This window comes from Amblyomma mixtum, chromosome 4 (assembly GCF_055824585.1).
Source record: "Amblyomma mixtum isolate Tamu chromosome 4, ASM5582458v1, whole genome shotgun sequence".
NCBI classification, from domain to species: Eukaryota; Metazoa; Arthropoda; class Arachnida; order Ixodida; family Ixodidae; genus Amblyomma; species Amblyomma mixtum.
In genome coordinates, this window is record NC_143015.1 from 116,759,207 (window position 1) to 116,780,073 (window position 20,867).

Below are 20,867 nucleotides of genomic sequence, written 5' to 3' on the forward strand. Positions count from 1 at the left end.
AGCTCTTTACGAAGCCCTCCCAGCTGATTCAGAGCGTAGGTCGTCAGCATCCGGTCACGTGACCAGAAGATGACAGTCTACCGGTCGAGTGAAGCAGTTGGTTTAACAAGAGAAAACGATGACCAGAATCAAAACAGCAGCTTTTTGCTGCTTTTAGCACGTTACGCAACAGAACATAAGCACTTGGAAATTTATGCCCAGATTTTCTGAGCATTTAGCAGCTAGCGCTATCTGTCAGCCGCCAGAAGCGAACCCTGCGTAACTGAATGGAGACATTTTCAACATGTAATTCAGCAAAAAAAGAAACAGAGAGTCACGACGAATTCTGCGAGAATTTGGTTACTATCATGGCCGACTCTTCCTCCTTGCAGCAAAATCTGACAAATAACATGCTTCCTTCGCTCAGTGGGGTGGGATGTACTGAACATTAGAAATTCCGGCAGTGATTCTGAGTGTTCAGCAACACGTAACACTTGGTGGCAGCTATGTAAACTAGAAGGGTTTTGCTAGATTTCGTGAGCTTGTTTTGTTTGATTTCTGCCGAGGGAACCGACATAACACACTGACAGCCCAAGCAAAAAGTTACCTGAACAAACCCTCACTTGAAGTGGACCGTATAGCGCTGGTCAAACCCCGACAACAGTTAGACCCGTTAGATCTGCAAAGCAACCACATGTACAAAGCAACCTCATTCATTCCTCGCACTATAATAGATTGAAATAACTTGCCATCACACATAGGTACTGAGGTTAACTTACAATCGTTTCAGCATTCGTTAAAGCAAACCATGGACTAACATATTTTGTATTTTTGTTGCATTATGTGCATTGACTGAGTATTTTATTCTGCGTTGTTTGTTGTGTTATTTGTGTACATTACTAGCTTTATTTCATACTTCGTTATTACATGTATTTTGTTTCAAGTGCTTTTGCCTTATTTTCATGCTTGTATCCCCCCCCCCCCCCTATGTAATACCCTCGCACGAGGGCCCTTAGGGGTATTGTAAATAAATAAACAAATAAATAAATGTGTGTTCACGCAAAGACGCCTCCCTTGTTCAACTCCCTTGTGCCGCAGGTGTCAACCTTGTACTCAACTCCTTGGCAGAAGACAAGCTCAAGGCCAGCGCTCGCTGCCTGGCTCCTCACGGCCGCTTCCTGGAGATCGGCAAGTTCGACATGGCTAAGAACAACCCTCTGGGGATGTCACTGTTCCTCAGGAACGTCACCTTTCACGGAATCCTGCTGGACACGATGATGGGCGACGATCCGCTCGTTGTAGCGGAGAAGCGGCGCGTTGTGGCGCTTGTCCGCGAGGGCATCGCCTCTGGTGTCGTTCGGCCACTGGACACCATACAATACACACGAGATCAAGTCGAGGAGGCCTTTAGGTTCATGGCTTCCGGAAAGCATATTGGAAAGGTGGTCATCCAGGTGAGTGGCCTCGAATGTTCCAAAAGTGGCAGAGATAGGACCGCCGATTCAGAAGCGCTGCAATGCTTTCACGTCATGACGATAATGCCATGCTGACATCAAGCGCTCAGCGCTTCCCTATACTCTTCCCCTGCGCTCATCATCTCTCGCAGGCGTCTTTTTGAGAGTATTCTTTATGACATGAAGCTTTATGAACCTTTACAAATCATTTTCAGTATTAACTACCATCTTCGCAGTCACAGTTAAGTCATTGCACCACCTGTTGACATTGTGAAGTGCCGACAGAAGCAATAACTGTAAACAGAATAAGTCATACTTTCGAAGCGTTCTAATTACTTGTATGCTCTTTCTAACACAAACCTTCACGTGTTCCCCAGAAAAAAACGTCTATGTGTTGTCTATACAAGATCACTCTCTACAGAAAGGCAGGAATCTTTCGTACTTGCATCCAATACGGTTCTTTTGTCCACTTTACAGAATGAGCAAGGATTCTATCCAAGAACGCGGGACCAGGATATTTGTTGTACCTGTTTGACATCCTCGTGTTCAGTACTTTTTGGTTACCCGAGGCCCATGTTTGGTCTCCAACTCTATTTCAATCCCATTCATCGAACCTGCACCTACTTTGATCATGTTTTTTCTTCAGAAAAGAATGCATCAACGCTTACGGTTGTTCTGTCCCATTCCAGCGCTTTCAATAACGGAACACTCGCTCTGCGTCGATACTTAGTACAGCCAGGTCAGAAAGAAACGCAAACACTCATATGCCGTACATTTCTATTTTGCAGTTATATGTTCCTTTACAACCGGTTTATGAATATGTACTTCGGTAGACACTTTTCTTAGAAGCATGAATCAGGCTAGTTATACACTGCGGCTGAAAGTGTGTAGTTAAAATATTTTGTTTTGCTCATAGGCACTGTACGCGTTTAATTCCGGTCAGACTGCTCAAATACCGTTTGTTACTTTTAAAAAATTCACAAGGCGGTTCCCAATGTGTAACACGTGATTCAGCGACAGATGTTTCCGGCGGTGGACGCATTACTGTTTATTCATTAATATATTCTTCGTTCGTGTGCTTTACGCTACTGTTCTGTCACTCATGGCGTCGCTGTCTAAAGACCAATCAGCCTGGCGTGTTGTAATCACGTCATGCGTGAGGCCGTTGCATGCCGGCCAATCAGTGAGGCGGGATGTTACGCCGACGACTGTACATAACGGGGGGGGGGGGGGGGGGGACGTGTCATTTAACAGCTTTCGCTGCAAACCGCGGGGCACATATTGCCACGTTGTAGTGACGGCAGTCCAGCGGTCAGGAAGACACCAGAAAGACTTGTAAACGAAGCTCTTTATTTGGGCTGACTTGCGCCCTCAAAAGAACTGAATCACTCGGCGGCGGCGTAAGCAACAGGCGTGCTCGGCGGTCGTCGAACTACGAATGCCCGCCGCTCGCGGCATCGCTCAATTTAAAGCCGGCAAGGAAACTTCCAGATAACAGGTCAAGATCATCTACGGTAATCCGGAAAAACCTAGATGCAGCCTTTCATTGCTGCGAACAATCGAGATTAGTCTGGTCGCTTCACGCGTCACGAACAAAAGTGATAACGACCCTTTCCTGCTGCCTTGAGCGTGAACGAACAAACACTGCAATGATACGTGGCATTACCCCCCTTCCAAAGAAGCATCGTCTTTAAAATGAAAATAAACACGGACAATGAAAACTTCGAGTCCTTTAGCGTTCATAATATGGCTTCAGGCGTACGACATGTACGACTTCCGGGCGTGTGCGGCGTCGTTGAGATGCTGTCGTGCCGTGGGGGTGACTTCATAGTCGAGGTCACCGATGCGACGGAGAACCTTGTACGGGCCAAAGTAGCGTCGCAGCAACTTTTCACTCAATCCACGGCCGCGAACTGGCGTCCATATCCAAACACGATCACCTGGCTTGTAATGCGTGTCTCGTCGGCGCAGATTGTAGCGTCGGGCGTCGGTGTGCTGCTGGTCTTGAATGCGAAGCCGCGCAAGTCTTCGGATTTCCTCGGCGCGATGAAGGTAGGCGACGACGTCGAGGTTGTCTTCGTCAGAAACGTGCGGGAGCATTGCGTCGAGTGTTGTCGTGGGCTTCCTGCCGTATACCAGCTGGAATGGGGTAAACCTGGTTGTCTCCTGGACGGCAGTATTGTACGCGAAGATCACGTAGGGCAGAATGGAGTCCCACGTCTTGTGTTCGGCGTCGATGTACATGGAGAGCATGTCTGCGATGGTCTTGTTCAGACGCTCTGTGAGACCGTTGGTTTGTGGATGATAGGCAGTTGTCCTCCGATGGCTTGTCTGGCTGTAGTTTAAAATGGCTTGCGTCAGCTCCGCTGTAAATGCCGTCCCTCTGTCTGTGATGAGCACTTCGGGGGCGCCGTGTCGCAGGAGAATTTGCTCGACAAAAAATTTTGCGACTTCTGTTACGGTACCATTAGGCAACGCTTTTGCTTCGGCGTATCGGGTCATGTAGTCGGTGGCCACGATGATCCACTTGTTACCTGATGATGAAGTCGGAAAGGGGCCGAGGAGGTCCATTCCTATTTGCTGAAAGGGCTTACTTGCAGGTGGTATGGGGTTCAGGAGTCCGGCTGGTCTAGTCGGAGGCGTTTTGCGTCGCTGACACTCACGGCACGTTTTCACATAATGGGAAACGTCGGTAGCTAGCCGTGGCCAATAGTACTTCTCCTGGATGCGGTGCAACGTGCGAGAAATCCCGAGATGCCCTGCAGTCGGCTCATCATGACATGCCTGCATAATTTCTTGCCTAAGATTCTTGGGCACGACAAGATGTACTGTCCTGTTGGGCGCAAAGTTCTTCTTCAGGAGGACATTATTGTGAAGGACGAAGGACGACAGTTGGCGCTTGAACCCCCGGGGAGGCGATGCGCTCTTGCCTTTCAAATAATCAACTAGGCTTTGCAATTCAGGATCCGAGCGCTGCTGCTGCGCGAAACTGCTGTCGTTGTTGTTGTTGTTGTTGTCCTCTAGAAAATGGCGCATACCCACTGCGGGGGATTGGCCAAAACTGCTGTCGCTTACCGGTCCTAGGAAAGCATCGTCGTCTTCCTCTTCCGGTGCTGCGTCTACGGGCGCTCGCGATAGGCAGTCTGCATCGGAATGTTTGCGGCCAGATTTGTAGACTACAGTTATGTCGAATTCTTGAAGACGCAGGCTCCAACGAGCAAGGCGGCCGGAGGGATCTTTCAAATTGGCCAGCCAGCAGAGAGCATGGTGATCGCTCACAACCTTGAATGGTCGTCCGTATAGGTAGGGGCGAAATTTCGACGTGGCCCAAATAATGGCGAGACATTCTTTCTCTGTCGTCGAATAGTTGGCTTCGGCTCTCGACAGTGAACGGCTAGCGTACGCGATAACTTTCTCCTGTCTGGTATTTTTCTGAACGAGGACCGCTCCTAAGCCCACACTGCTTGCATCGGTATGAACTTCGGTTTCGGCGTTTTCATCAAAGTGCCCGAGCACTGGAGGGGACTGTAAGCGGCGCTTCAGCTCGTTGAAAGCTTCCTCTTGCGGCCTTTCCCATTTAAAAGGCACGTCAGCCTTGGTAAGTTGGGTCAAAGGTTCTGCGATGCGCGAAAAGTTCTTGACCAATCGCCGATAATAAGCGCACAATCCAAGGAATCTGCGTATAGCTTTCTTGTCATTAGGCTGTGGAAACTCTGCGATCGCAGCCGTCTTCTGGGGGTCTGGGCGAACTCCATCCTTGCTTACGACGTGACCAAGGAACAGCAGCTCCTCGTAGGCGAAATGGCACTTCTCTGGTTTCAGTGTCAGGCCTGAAGACTTGATCGTTTCCAGCACTATCCGAAGCCTTCTGAGGTGGTCTTCAAAGTTTGAGGAGAAGACAACAAAGTCATCTAAGTAGACGAGGCAAATCTGCCACTTCAAGCCTGCGAGCACCGTATCCATTACTCGCTGGAACGTCGCTGGTGCAGAGCAGAGGCCGAATGGCATCACCTTGAACTCGAAGAGTCCGTCTGGCGTGATGAACGCAGTCTTCTCGCGATCTCTTTCGTCGAATTCAATTTACCAGTAGCCGCTCTTCAGGTCCATCGATGAGAAGTACTTAGCGTTGCATAGCCGATCCAGTGTGTCGTCGATGCGGGGGAGGGGGTAGACATCCTTCTTCGTAATGCTGTTCAGGCGGCGGTAATCGACGCAGAAGCGAAGGGTGCCGTCTTTCTTTTTCACTAGGACAACTGGTGCTGCCCAGGGGCTCCTTGATGGCTGGATGACGTCGTCACGTAGCATTTCCTCAACTTGCTTGCGAATAGCTTGGCGTTCTAGCGGCGATACGCGGTAGGGGCTCTGTCGCAGCGGTCGGGCGTGTTCGTCTGTGACAATGCGGTGCTTGGCAAGCGGGGTTCTTCGCACATTCGATGCTGATGAGAAGCAATCGCTGTACTTTTGAAGAAGACTGCGTATTTGTTCTTGTCTGCTCCGTGGTAATGCCGGGTTGATATCAAACGTTGGTTGATGGCCTTGGTTAGATGGTTCTACGGGTTGGTCGGGTAGGGCAAATATGTCTCTGATGTCTGCCAGCTCGTAGAGGAAAGCGATCGTCGTACCTTTGTTTAGATGCCGGTATTCTTCGGTGAAGTTGGTTAGCAGCACCTGGGCTTGGCCATTTCGGATTTGGGCGACTCCCCTTGCGACGCCCAGTCCTCGATCAAGGAGTAACTGGGTGTTCCCCTCGACGACGCCTTCGGCAGTTTCGACGTCTCCAGTACCTATGCAGGCGAAGACACTTGATCGGGGCGGCACGCTCAGTACTTCGTCAAGGACGTTTAAGGCAACGCGATGAGTCGCTGTCGTCGCTGCAGATATGGCTTTTTCCGTGGAAAGCTTGATCGACTTGGATCGAAGGTCGATGATCGCCCGATGTTCATTCAGGAAGTCCATTCCTAAAATCGCGCCTCGCGAGCATTGCTGTAGGATCAGGAATGTTGTCGCGTAGGTTCTCCCATTTACAGTAACTCTCGCGGTGCAGCGTCCTGACGGCGTAATCAGGTTACCACCTGCGGTGCGGATCAGCGGGCCATACCAAGTTGTTGTCACCTTCCTGAGTCGGACAGCGAGTGGCCCACTCATGACGGAGTAGTCAGCTCCGGTGTCCACCAAGGCAGTAACCGCGTGATCGTCGATCATAACTTCAAGGTCACTTGTTCGCGTTTTCGCATTGCACGTTGTCTTCGGTGTACGGTCTCGGCTTCGTCGAGTAGTGAGGCTGCGGTGGGCGTACTGCGACGTTACTTCACTGGGCAACGGTAAAAGCTTCAAGTCTGGCCGCGTCGTCGCCATCGTCGTCGGTGTCGTCGTCGTCGGAGCTGTCGTCGTCGGTGTTGTCGTCGTCGGTGTTGTCGTCGTCGGTGTTGTCGTCATCGGTGTTGTCGTCGTAGTTGAGGCATGGTCTTGGGTACCCGTCGATGGAGGATCTTTATCATTGCGCTTAGAAGCAACCTCACCTCCAGAGGCTGCTTTATTTAGTTTAACCTTCGGGGGCTGGGGGAGCGTCCACGCATGGCGTAACCTCGGCTAGGAGATACAAAGCGCGGGGACGATGGCGACGGGGAACGTGATAGGCGGCTCGGCGATGAGTATTCTTCCCGACGCAAAAACTCCTCGATTTCGGCTGGCCGCTGGCCGGGTCGGGGTCGTGGAGCGTCGTAAGAGAACCCTCGAATGCCCAGTCTTCTGTATGGGCAGTGGCGGAGGACGTGACCGGCTTCGCCACAGTGAAAGCATAGTGGGCGCCGCTGGTCGGGAGTTCTCCACTCGTCGCATTTCATCGGCTGAGTGCGACGCTCGTAGGTCGGGCGGGTTGGGGCGAAAGGGCGGCGGTCCAGCGCAGCTGGCTGAGAGCGATAGGGGCTTGGGTCCCGTCGTTGAGGGGCAGGACGGCGCACAGCTGCGGCGTAACTCATGGCTGGGGGCTGCAGAGGCTGCGTGGGTGTCGGCACCACACCCAAGGCCTGTTGAACCTCGTCCCGGACGACGTCAGTGAGCGATGAAAGTTGCGGCTGCGTTCCCGTTGGCAGCAATCGTTGGAGCTCTTCTCGCACAACTTGACGGATAACCTCCCGCAGGTTATCGTTTTTAACGGTGTCCAGGCAGTTTGCTGAGAAGACGCGCTGCTGGCGGTCATATTGGCGGGCTCGGGCGTCAAGGGTTTTTTCCATTGTGGATGCCTCTTCTACGAATTCCGGGACGGTTTTCGGTGGGTTGCGGACGAGGCCGGCAAAGAGTTGCTCTTTAACTCCTCGCATAAGCAACTTCACCTTCTCTTCTTCCTTCATGTTCATGTCGGCACGCCGGAAGAGACGCTTCATCTCCTCAGTATACACTGCAACGGTCTCGTTTGGGTGTTGTATGCGAGACTGTAGCAGCTGCTGGGCTCTCTCCTTTCGCACGACGTTTGTGAAGGTCTTCAGAAGCTGTTCCTTGAAGGTTTCCCAGTTGGCAAGGCTGGCTTCCTAATTCTCGAACCAGACTCTTGCTGGTCCCTCCAGGGCGAAGAAGACGTACCTAAATTTCATGGCATCGTCCCAGTTGTTGAAGACAGCCACACGGTCGAACTGCTCCAGCCATTCTTCGGGGTCGGCGCCAGGCGAAGCGTCGAAGGTTGGTGGCACCCGGGGCTGCTGCAGAATGATTGGAGTGGTCGTCTGGGGCAAGGTCATGATGGACGTTGGTACTTGCTTTCGCTTCCGGGTAGGGTCCGGCAGGGTCCCGAACTCAGGTGCGTCCCCTTGCAGGCGTCGGCTTGCGCGGTGGACTGGACTCAGGTCCTGCGGTAGATGACTCAGAGGGCTGGCGTCACGACTTGTTCCTGTTCCGGTGTCCGGAACATGAAAGGCTACCCCGCACCTCCACCAGATGTCACGTTGTAGTGACGGCAGTCCAGCGGTCAGGAAGACACCAGAAAGACTTGTAAACGAAGCTCTTTATTTGGGCTGACTTGCGCCCTCAAAAGAACTGAATCACTCGGCGGCGGCGTAAGCAACAGGCGTGCTCGGCGGTCGTCGAACTACGAATGGCCGCGTCTCGCGGCATCGCTCAATTTAAAGCCGGCAAGGAAACTTCCAGATAACAGGTCAAGATCATCTACGGTAATCCGGAAAAACCTAGATGCAGCCTTTCATTGCTGCGAACAATCGAGATTAGTCTGGTCGCTTCTCGCGTCACGAAAAAAAGTGATAACGACCCTTTCCTGCTGCCTTGAGCGTGAACGAACAAACACTGCAATGATACGTGGCAATATGAAGCAAGGCAACAAAAAGTAGCAAGACCAAATATTTGGGTGAAGAAGATGTCTCCGTTTCATGCTTGAAAAATGTGGAAATTGAGGCTTGAACTAGAATAATGTAAATATTTTTTTCTTATCTTGGTAACGCCGAATGCTTGCAGATCCGACCCGAGGAGACGCAGTGCGAAGCGGTAGTGGCACCTCCGCTCACGCTAGAGGCTCTAGCACGTCCTTGCTTCTACGAGCACAAGTCATACGTCATCATCGGAGGACTGGGGGGCTTCGGCCTGGAACTGGCAGAGTGGATGGTGGCCCGCGGCTGTCGCAAGCTGCTTCTTACCTCTCGGTCCGGTGTGCGGACAGGGTACCAAAGGCTCTGCCTTCATCGCTGGCGCAGCTTCGGAGTGACGGTGTTCACCAGCAAGATAGACGCTTCTACCAAAGAAGGGGCTCGACGACTCGTGGAGCAAGCCGCCGTCATGGGGGTTGTTGGAGGAATCTTCAACCTCGCATTGGTGAGCATGATAAAAGTGGCATTAGGGTTAGTAATTTAGAGTTAACTGTTGTGCCACAATCATTACGCCCTCAAAAGCTTCTTGCATTGGGATCTTCAGTTCATTTAGTCGCCGCGTGATCTAGCAGTTTCGTTACTTTACCCGATGGGCCTGCAAGAGAGAGAGAGAGATAACTTTTATTTTTCAGCTCAAGTCAGAGCCTTCTTAGTTGCCCGTTTGATGGGCGCTATTTATCGGCGGAGTAGGGCCACGTGTCCCTTGAATGTGTCGGATGTGGGCGGCGAGGAGCGGCCAGAGGGTCGGCTGCAGAGAGGTTGGTGGAGCGGTCCATCGGGCCCACGTGAGGTGAAAGGAGGGAGGCGCGGGGGCATAACCATTATGTATGAATGTTGGAGGGATGCTCTCCGCACACGAGACAGGCGGGTTCGCCCGGTTTATGAAGGATATATAGTGGGATATAATGGGATATATTAGCGTATGGCAGCCTGAGAGTCAGCACGTATGGTGATGGTGGAGGAAAGGTGGTCATGCAACAAGTACGTACTTATCGACGACAAATGTGCAGTAGGGTTAACCATATATGACTTAGGTAAGACGTTGTTCTACATTTGAGGTGACAGGTCTGGTCACGATGGTATCCCTACATCCCCCAAAAATGTGGCTGTTCCAGTCGAAGGTAATGACGTTGCCTTTCTTGGCGCTTGTTCAAAGGCCAGTATTTACAAATCCAGTAACCCTGAGAGTATGTGCCCGCAGGTGCTTCGGGACGCGCTGGTCGAAAACCAGACAGCCGAGACCTTCGAAGATGTGTGCAGGCCAAAGGTCGCTGGAACGCGGTTTCTGGACGTCGCGTCTCGGGAGCTGTGTCCAGAGCTAGACCACTTCGTCGTCTTCTCCTCCATGGTTTGCGGTCGTGGCAACGCGGGCCAGATAAACTACGGCTATGCCAACTCTGTCATGGAGCGCATCTGCGAGCGGCGCGTCGCTGATGGGTTGCCAGGTGAGTTTCGTGTTTCATGCAAATCGAGAAAGTCAAAGCACGGAGTGCCCCCCAACATGGTGAGAAAATTATGGAGGGCCCTTAAGACTACTTACGTGCTTTGAATGCGAATGCATTGTCTCATCGTGAGTTCCATTGCGAGGTTCATTAAAGGTTCCTTCCTGTCTAATGACACACCTGCTCATTTGCATACAGTTGTAAGTAAACGCATATATTAGGTTCACCTTTATTCGCCAAGAGGGAGGGAGGTATTGTGGCCCGCAAAGACAAGCGTAGCGCGTTTGTAGTTGTTCGCTTAACCGAGCAGTTTAGCACAGTTCCAGGTGCCCAGATGAACCATGCCAAGAGTTGTGGTCTGTGGGGATCTACACTAGCTGAATATGCTGGCATGGCATGGACGTGTGTACCGCCCCAATAACTCGTCGTATCATTTAGCGCGTACAGGCGCAGTGAAAACTATTACAAAAATTCGTGGAAAAATTCTCAGACAGTTATATCCCTCATAGTTTGTCAATATTCGGCAAGGTTACCGCGGGTAACTTGTTTCTAGCAACAAAAAATTTATAATTTTGTAGCCGGCTGCTTCGGACAGCGTCACTAGCAATACAAATAAACTTTCATGCTCGTTTAGTAAGGCCTAATCTTCTAAGATCCCTAGCTCCATCGCTGCCTGCAGGCGTGGTTTCACATTAGGGACGTGTAAATCACGAAGAGAAGTGCAGACCACAGCCTTCAGTAAGTGGATACATGCTCAGGCTAATCGAAAATTAAGCTTATACATCAATTCTGCGTTTCTAAAGCTTGCTCGTGCACCTCCATATACAGTACCGTCACAGGGGAACCAGCACGCAAAAGCACCTTCCTTCAACTTGTAAATCGGACTACAATGTCGACGGGCATTGTGAGGCACCGCCGGTCTGGGCTCCGTATAAGATTTTTGGCTGTAAAAAAAAAAGGAGGCCTTCCACCACAACAGAGCATTTCTGACGGGCTCATAGTGACCACAGTCACCTCTCATTCCAGGACTAGCCATACAGTGGGGCGCCATAGGTGACGTTGGCGTGGTCCACGAGACCGTGGGTGATGACCAGGTGGTCGCCGGAGTCGTGTCGCAGAGGATCGCCTCCTGCATGGTCGTCATGGACTCGTTCCTCAGCCAGAGTCATCCCGTTGTCTCGAGCTTCGTCAAGGCTGACCTGTCCACCTCGTCGGAGGGCAGGGACAAGCGAGACCTTGTCCAGTCTATCGCACACATCCTCGGTAAGTCCTGGTAGTCGTCCTCATCACCATTAATTGTAGAGTTGTGCGGTACATACGGGCATTCAAGTTGGAATATTTTATTTCATAACTTTTTAAATTATGATTGCTTTAGATCAATTTCCTTTCCATTATATATATTGGGTGTTTTAGGATGGTAGGACAGCACCTAGGTAAAGAAATAAAGAAAAGGCGACCCGGCCCATGCCAATCAAGTATAGCTGGCTTAGATAGTGGACTTTATTATAATACAGCTCTAGGCGTTGTGTAGATAATTTTCCAGAACCACAGAGGCCAAACCAGGGGCGAGGAAAGCCAGCCACGTGGGTGTGACCTCGTGCACTGCATCCGCTTATAAGGTTGTTTGTGCTTGAAAGTGCCGACATGATAGGTGAAAAGGCCTTCTCTATTTATAACTGTTCTTTAAGTGCTCCGCCTATATGGTTTAGCGTTATGCAGCGTCATCTTAAACACCAAATCAAAACTTGCAGCAGGAAACAAGTTAAGCTAATAATGGTATTACAAGGTGCCTTTTCGGCAACTCTTGTCAGTTTATTCACGATTGAACTTGTGTCCCCGCAGGTGTCAAAGATCCGTCCACCTTGAACCCGAACATTAGCCTCGGAGAGTTAGGCATCGACTCCTTGATGAGCGTTGAGGTGAAGCAAACCTTGGAGCGAGACTACGACCTCACCCTGTCCATGCAAGAGATTCGGCAACTCACGGTCGCTCGGTTGCGGGAGATCGGTCAAGGCTTCGGCGAAATCCCTGCTCCACAGGAAAAGACAGCACAGTCCGAAAAGGAACATGGTGAGTGAAAAGCGGTATCTGCAATGAGCCCTTCAAACTCGAGGATAAGGTCCTGCTAATGACTCCAACGGATATTTCATGTCCATAATTTGGAGAAACCAGAAGTCAAAACGACTCTGTAGCACGTATTTCGCCGCTCCTGTGTGTTCCTTGCCTAAATATCCAGACCTCAATTCCCGTTCGTGATAACGCAAATCATGTTCCTGTTATTATCCATCCTTTCCCCAGCATAATACCTAGTGCGTACTAGGCTTAAGTAAGTTGCCCGAGTAAATGTGCTGGCCTTCGCTAGTTCAAAATATAGCGAACACTCAGAGTCAAACTTCCTGTAGCCAGTAACGGTTTTACAACTTATCATTCGAGCAGAATCTGCGGGAACAAGTCGGAACTTCTTTCACTGAGCTTTCTTCGCGAACCCGGCGAAATGCATTTCGCTTTAGAACGCTTTGTGCGCCTAAAGTGTTTTGTAAAAAATGAGACTGGGGAAAATATGAGATGGATATGACGCTAGGTTTTGAGAATGTAGAGCACACATTATCAGCAAGTCTTTCCAAGCTTCTTCCTGATCAGGAGCTGAATCTTTGACAAAATTCCCTTGCTTCCGTTCTTGCAAACTACTAGGCTTAAGTATGACCAGGCGCCGATGAAACTGAGGAACAAGCCCTCAAAGTTGGCTCCTTTTGGCAGTGGGGGCTGTTGCTATGTTGAAAGATGTGTGATAGGAGATATCCCTATCGTAGCTATTCTGAGGTTAGTGATCTTTTTTTTTTCGGAAGTGTGGCTAACCACAACAGTCACACAAGTCTCACGATTGCCCTAATGGTTTTTATTGCGAAAGCAATACTACGCCAGGTGTCGCCTCTTCGCGGTACCGCAGCCTACCCTTCACGGTCGGTGGTCGGTCATGTGACTACTGACGTCATACCAGAGCGAGAGATGGGGCACCAAGTCGGCTCTTCAGCGCACCGCAATTAGAACTTCGCGGCCGGTCGGTCACCCGCGAACGGCGGCAAGCGATTGACGTCATACAAGTTGCAAGAGCTTGCAGGCCTTGCTGCGGTGATGGATGTGTTGCAGCGTGTGGTATGACGTCATCCACAGACATCAAGGCGCTATCGGGTGTAGAGAAAAGTAGCGCCTGCTTGCCGGTTCTTCGGTATAGCTATGGAAGACTTCGGACGCGAGTCAAGATTCTTGTGTTGTGTTACCGTTTAACCTGATGGAGGCTATGGATATCGAAGATGCTACAAGTTACACCATATTCCTTTCGCAATTACCTAGGCTTAACCACAGCTAAGAGCCAGCAATTTTTACGAAATCCTTCCTATGCGTTGCGCGATTAAATCAGCCAATGAGTCCGTTGATTCTTCAGCCGGTAGTTTTTCCTTCTCTTAACAGAAGATACCTTGGATGTCGCTCGGCTGACTTTCACTGAGAAGCTGCTACCCGATCGAGTCATTGTCGAGATGAACGGCCTAGACGGAGCCTTCCCGGTGTTCTTCATGCATCCCATCGAGGGTCACGTGGCAGCCCTCTACGAACTGGCCACTCACCTTCCCGTACGTGCGGTTGGAATGCAGTGGACCCCAGACATTCCTGCGCACTCGATAGTGGAGATGGCAGCCGCCTACGTGCAGGTAATTCCTAATCCAGAAAGAGAGCGTATTTTCTTTTTTAGATCATTAGATCATAGCGGACAATTTGGTGACATTTTCGGATTTTCACTTGCCGTAGCCACAGAGGTTTCTGTACTATTGCTCAGTCGCCTGTGTTCACGACGTACTAGACTTTGTCGCTGCGCCAAAAGCCGTGCTGCAGCCGTCCTGCGACAGGACGAAATAACTATTATTTTCACTTAGTCGTTATTTTTGACTAGGTAGTCGCTGGAATCCGTATCCGCTCTCGCTAAGACTTTTTTTGCCATTCTTTTCAACAATGTTCTGTTCCTTTCTGCCGCGAACAAGGCAATCGGCCAAACTTTAGCGCGACCTCTGTCTTATTCTTCGCACTTTCCTCACGGACGGTTGGTGTCTTAGGTGAGGATAAGTAACGAATTAAAACTAGCGGATTTTCATGCCAAATTGCGGCTGCAGCATTGCGATAGAGCGAAACGCAAAAAAAAACGCCTTGTAATAATATTTATAAGCCAGTAAAAACGTGCAGGCGTTCGGAATTAACACAGGATCATTGCTAGAGTGTGCCTCACAGCCACTCTCTCGGTTTGGGGCGTATTTCCAGGAGCACAACGGCTGTACATGAGCAGTTCTCAGGCATGGCATCCTTGCTCATAGTAACATCCTTCCCTCTCTACCCACTTAACTACCACTTAAAAGTAGGGGTGTGCGAATATCAAATTTTTCGAATACGAATCGAATACGAATACTTGGTTCCGAATATCGAATCGAATATCGAATAATCAAGGACAGACGCATTTAACCACTACAAAACATGTATTTGAGCACCTAAGAACATCACAGTTAAACTATCAGTGCTGAAATGAGCACAAAAGGTGTGTGTGGCTGCGCAAAAAGTATCAAAGTCTCGAACATTGTTCTTACAAGAGTGGAAATAACAGAGAAGATGGCTAGTACACAGCATTGATCAAGGTTAACTTGCCATAAGCACAAAAGCACGTTGCTGGGATGAAGATAAAAGGTTGTCGTGAAGGAAAACCCGCTGCTCCACATGGTCAGGCAGAAGTAGTTCCCTTCTAGCTGAAACGACTTCTCCAGCCACAGAAAATGCCCTCTCAATTGGCACTGAACTGGCACGTATTGCGAGGTATTTCGTGCATAGCTCTGACTATACCAGCACGCAGGTATAGCCACAAAGAAGCTCACCAGCGCAGTCAGCTACTCCATGGCCTAACGCAACGTTACGCATTGCTACGGGCGCCGCCATGTTGTTATGTCTCTGTCGATAAGTCTTGCGGACCGCAATGAACGCCAGTACTCGCAATAGAATAATGGGCTAGATACGAATATTCGCGTCGTGTCGAATATTCGAAGCAACACGAATACGTGGATTTCGAATCGAATACGAATACTAAAAATATAATATTCGAATTATATTCGAAAATTTCGAATATTCGCACACCCCTACTCAAAAGTGATATGGAAGCCCATCCGTTTTCGCTGTGCATGGCCTACGCAGAAACTGTTGGAGGTTCAACCGGAAGGCCCGTACCACGTGGCCGGTTACTCTCTGGGCGCCACGGTAGCCTTTGAGATGGCGGTGCAGCTGCAGTCGTCGGGTCACACGGTTGGCAGCTTGACCTTCCTGGACGGAGCTCCTCGGTTCATTGTCGAGCACACCGCCCATCGGCAGTCCCGTTGCGCTCTCAACAGGGATGAGCAGGAGACGCTGCTCTTCGCCGGGTTCCTCGCTCAGTACCTGGACCTCGACGTGCCTGAGGTGCGGACTTATTGGAAAACAGTGTAAACGATAGCTATTGGTACTCAGGGCAGAGGTACACGGCACAAGTGCTAAGAGGAGGAGGTGGAGGCACTCTTATTTAATGAACACTGGAGAGGCTAGCCTCGCAAACAACCTGACAGGCTGCTGGTCCAAATGAAAAATTCAGGGGGCACTTTGGCTCTCTAAAGTGCTGCAAGGCGAAAGACTTTCCTGGCGCACTGTTTGGCGGACGTCTTACGCCACCTGTCGGATCGGACGACAACTATTTTTATTAGTTGTCCTCTGCACCAAAAGGGGGCGTCAGGCATCCGTGGGTGACCTCATTACTTCGAATCCGCGCACTCTGACGTCATAACCATTTCGACCAACCGAAAAGCGTGACACCTCTGCTGACAATCTTCTGTCGACAACGATGAGGCACTAAAGGCTTTCGCCTTAATATTAAACACTTACGCCCACATATGTGCACACAGAATCATCACAGGATGCGTGTAAGACCCGTGCCTTTAAGAAATTTTAACAAAGATTTGGGAGCACCTAATGCTGAGGCTGCGTCACACCAGGGCCCAAGTCAAGCGTTAAACAGGAGAGTTAGGGAGGCACAGTGGAAAACGTATAAAAGACGGGGTCACAAGGAGAGGCACGTAGCAAGAGCGTTGTGCCTCCTCTGTAACTCAATATAACTCAATGAAAAACGGTGAAAGTTATTCTTTAGCACGTAATTGGCGTTCCGTTTTGATTCTAACTTCGAAGAACTTCCATATCAAGACGCCACATGTAGCGGCGGAAAGTTGAAGTCACTGAAACGGTGAGAGTTGATATCGAGCACATAACCGGGGTTCCATTTTGATTCTAACCTGATGGAACGCACAAATCGTGTAGAAATCGATTTGGGCAGGGCATGTAATGTGAACGCAAGATAACCGCTCCTTAAGGGTGACAGAGAGGATTCCAAGAGAAGGCAAGCATAGAACGGGCGACAGGAAGTTAGGTAGGCGGATGAGATTAAGAAGTTTGCGAGGGTACGGTGCCCGCAGCTGGTATAGGACAGGGTTAATTAGAGACTGGAGAGGATTTTGCCCGGCATTAGGCGTAGTCACACTGTTGATGACGTTGAGTCTCTCGCCGCGAGCCTTAGCATAGGTCCCTTGTAATCGCCACGACATGCACTGTACGGATAACAAAATTAATAGTCCAAGGTATTCGGAACATAGCACCAATGTCTCTCCATCCCTGCCCGCCATCACCTTTGTGCAGGTTCGTAAACAACTGGACCAGTGTCCCAACTACGACGCGAAGCAGGAAGTGGCCATAGACATCATCCTGGGAGCCTTTCCCAACGTGCAGCCGACCCGTCAAGACGTGGCCAGGGCCATGCGCCTCTATTACAAGTTCGTCCGGGCGGGATCATTTTACAAGCCGAACGCAAGGTACCATGGTGATGTGACGCTCATCAAGGCATCCAAGCCGCGAAAGACAGCAGAGCAACTTCCACCTGACTACGGACTTTCGGAGGTTAGATAGTATGCTTGTTTCTTTCACTCCTGCTCACAATATCGACTTCTGCCGGACTATGAACTAGGCATGTCCACAGTTCTTAGAAGCCGGAAAAACATAAGCGCATTTTCCCTACAGTAAGAAAAAAAACGACGATAGCGGTATATACTTCCATGTGTAGTGGACTGCGTGGCAAAATCAAGTGAATGTGGTCACGAAACAGCCGCAGATTGGCTGCACAGCAGTTTACTGTTGTTAGAAAAAGAGGCAGTATACCGTGTTCTGACTGTTGATACTACGTTAAACCAAAGCAAAAAGACACGGGCGCATGAGAAGACATAACTCGCTGGGCTCGTGACATGTTTTCTTGTGCACATGTCCGTATTTTATGCTGGTTTCAGTTATCAACTGTAAAGCACCAGCTCGCTAGTAAGCCATCCTTTTACATGCTATGACGTCGCAGTGCATGACGTTACGGACACCAAAGAAGACCCAGGTGAATAAAATTTATTGAAGTAGCTGTAGTAAAAGCCGCACTTCCACTCTTCGTGTCGACTGGTACTACATGATGGTTCGCAGCAACAGCTTTACAGTTTTAAGGAAGCCTCCGCAAACATGGACAGGCAGCCAAAGAACAAACTTCATTAGTTGATTGCTAGGGCGCGGAGCGCCTCGTAAGACATCAAGAGAACTCCGCCGTATGGCCAAGAGCATATGCGCCTCGACGACCCCCTCAGCCCGCTGGCCAAGCCGAGCCTGAAGGCCCAGCTCCGTTCTGCGCAGCGCGGTCTCCCACTGCTCCTCGGTAGTGACCAGGGGAAAGAGGGTTATAGAACAGATCCCCATGATTTGGTATAGGCTAGTGTGCACACCACAGAATCTGCAGCGAGAAGAGTACGTGGGGTTGATACGGAAGAGAACTGCGGGATTTTGGAAGGCTTGCGTTTGGAGCTGGCGCCAAGAGATTTAATGTGTGTGAGATAGGAACCTGCTGGCCACTCGGTAAAGGCGTCGGAGAAGTCGGTAATTTTCGATAATTTCGTGATAAGTTGTCGACCAGTAATTCGCTGACCTCGCTCCGTGACGGAGATAGAGGGTGGGCCCCGCTCGGATTGTGACACTCGTGTAAGTGGGTCGCCTCGTTCCCTTGGTGGGAGTGTACGAGGTCCAGATATAAACTGAATGGTGTGTGTGGGGCGGAGTTGAGTTTTTAGAAGGCGGAGGGTGATAGGAGAGGTCCGCCATTTAGAGAAATCATTGATTGCGGTTTTGAAACCGCTCTTATTGATTTTGGTGGTTTGATTGGAGGCGGTGATGGCTAGGGCGATGGGTCCTGCTCGGCGAGATCGGGGGAGGCAGTCGCGGTGAAGACGAAAGAAGTGAGGTGAGCAGTATGGTCCGTAACGGTGAGTGCAAAGGCGTCTCGGCGGCGATACTCGGCGGCATCCACATAGGCCATCTCCTGATTATTTTCGTCGTGTTTGTGCAAAGTCTGCGCCCTTTCCGTCTTCGACCTGCATGGAAGGCAGGGTGCATGTTACGGGGAAGGGAAAGAATGTCCAAGTATTGGTTGATTGTAGAGTTTGGGAGGGGGGGTTGCCAGAAAATATCGACTCGTAACGGACGCCTACGAGGCAGAGGATGTGGCGGCCCATCGTAGAGTGCAAAAAGCACTCATATTGTCTTACTAAGTGGGCTTCTACGAGTTCCGCTGCCGTGTTGTAGAAGCCCAGCGCTGAAGCCGGGAGTGGAGGTGCCAGGGGGGCAGGCGTACGGTGACTTTGTAGGTTTTGCAGATGAGGGTGTCTATTTTGTCGAGTTCCCCCGTCGAGAGGGTAAGCTGCGGAAGGGAGTAGACGGGGAATCGTCGAAGCCGGGGAATCGCTGGACGATAGCAGTGAGGCAGTGGCGGTGCTGGTCGAGGAGGTGAGGGAGGCGGTACCATGCATTTTTCATGCCTAGATTGTCCTGCATCGGATCGCATGTCTGACGCCATTGGTTCTGGGTGATTGGAATAGCGTGGCTTTCAATCTCGCTGCCTACGGAGAGCAGTGTGGTCTTCTGTGTGCTGCGGTTGTGTTTTGGGGTGGTTCCAGCGGGAAAAGACACTGGTGCGCTTGCCAGAGGTGAGCTAGGCCGCTGTCTACAAAGGGGGAAGGGTTCTTGTGGGATTTCATCTGTGCTGTGTTCTGTACCCAGTGAAAGTGGTTGGGTCAAGGCTTAGATGGTATGCATAGTGTGCGCTCCCTCCATGGCGCGCAGGCCTGGAAGTCATCCCATTTGTGAGTTTGGTTTATTGGTTTATTGCGGCTTAACATCCCGAAGCAACTCAGGCTATGAGGGACGCCGTAGTGAAGGGATCCGAAAATTTCGACCACCTGGGGTTCTTTAACGTGCACTGGCATCGCACAGCGCACGGGCCTCTAGAATTTTGCCTCCATCGAAATTCGGCCGCCGCGGCCGGGATCGAACCTGCGTCTTACGGGTCAGCAGCCGAGCGCCGTAACCACTGAGCCACCGCGGCGAGTTCCATTTGTGAGTGTAGGGGTGTGTGCTCGGTGAGGGGTCTGGGAGGTCCGAAAGTGTCTCCAGGATAAAATGGCCGCTGTCCAGTGTGGGGTGCGGCCTCTTAAATTCTAACCAGCCAAATTCTAACTTTAGTTTTATTTAAACTTTTGCTTTGGTCCCACGTATTTTAAGTGGAACCAATTGGCGCCCTTCAATTTCAACTACGCTTAAATCAGACAAATTTTCTGTTGCATAGGGAGTCGCCGAGATTTCAGTATATTTTCACTATCGAAAACAACTCGCAGGAAACTTCGCTAACGATGGGTATAAACCCGAGCGATGCGTCGCTGGCTGCCACCTACAATGTTCTTCAGCGCCTTATACTTCTAACCTGTGCCGTTTTCTTATCTTTTGAAGTGCTGCGATGGCAAGGTGGAAGTGGAGGTGGTGGACGGCCGACACGAAGACTTTGTGCTCGGACAAGGCGCCCAGCGGTGCGCTGCCATCATTGCTAAGCAAGTGCAGCACTGAAGACCAATCACAAAGCATGCTCACGAAAAACGGTAGCAAGCGCCATCTATGCGCCTTCAAGAACGTCCTCGCGCGTCCTGCGAGGGATGTCTACTGCCGAAGCAATCAAATAAAAAAAAAGGACTTCTTTTTGTGTACAAGGTCTCGGTGTTAAAGTAGCGAAATCACACTAAACAGCCTGAAGGAGTATGCACGCTGCATAACTGGGAGAGACGACGGTGGCGGGAGGTTGGATTCAAAAGCCGTTTAGCGCATTTCGTGGAATAAGTGAGCCCAAGAGAAACCCTTTTCTATTTCAGTGAACTAACAGAATTGCCAGTGTCCTTATGAGGCGCGGGCTACTACAGTACAGACATCTTTTAACAGACAGTATGATGCGATGTGTGAAAGACAAGGGATACAATTAGTAGACGTATTCGTAAAAAAAAAGTTTCCAGCAGAGGAAACGCTCAGTAACTGTCTCACGGCTCAGTGGACCCCTCAACCGCACCGGGAGAGAAATGAGAAAGGTGGGAGTGAAGAAAAAGAGGAGAGCAAGAAGCACTGTAGTTGAGGGGGCAAGCGCCAAGGGATATGCCCTGAAACCAGTGTGCGATTAT

The 20,867-nt window shown here is 50.5% G+C and overlaps 1 protein-coding gene across 1 annotated transcript in view; it reads left to right on the forward strand.

Annotated features, from left to right (window-relative positions):
• LOC149348028 (fatty acid synthase-like) overlaps positions 1-20,288 on the forward strand; it is a 74,366-nt gene extending 54,078 nt beyond the window's left edge. The window contains exons 21-29 of the mRNA XM_089587873.1: positions 1,078-1,433; positions 8,895-9,248; positions 10,005-10,248; positions 11,272-11,508; positions 12,088-12,315; positions 13,714-13,952; positions 15,469-15,729; positions 16,990-17,247; positions 20,155-20,288. Of these exons, the coding sequence (XP_089443999.1) occupies positions 1,078-1,433; positions 8,895-9,248; positions 10,005-10,248; positions 11,272-11,508; positions 12,088-12,315; positions 13,714-13,952; positions 15,469-15,729; positions 16,990-17,247; positions 20,155-20,268 (2,291 nt within the window). The 3' untranslated portion in view covers positions 20,269-20,288. The remainder of the gene's footprint in view (positions 1-1,077; positions 1,434-8,894; positions 9,249-10,004; positions 10,249-11,271; positions 11,509-12,087; positions 12,316-13,713; positions 13,953-15,468; positions 15,730-16,989; positions 17,248-20,154) is intronic.
• Positions 20,289-20,867: the final 579 nt, after the last annotated feature.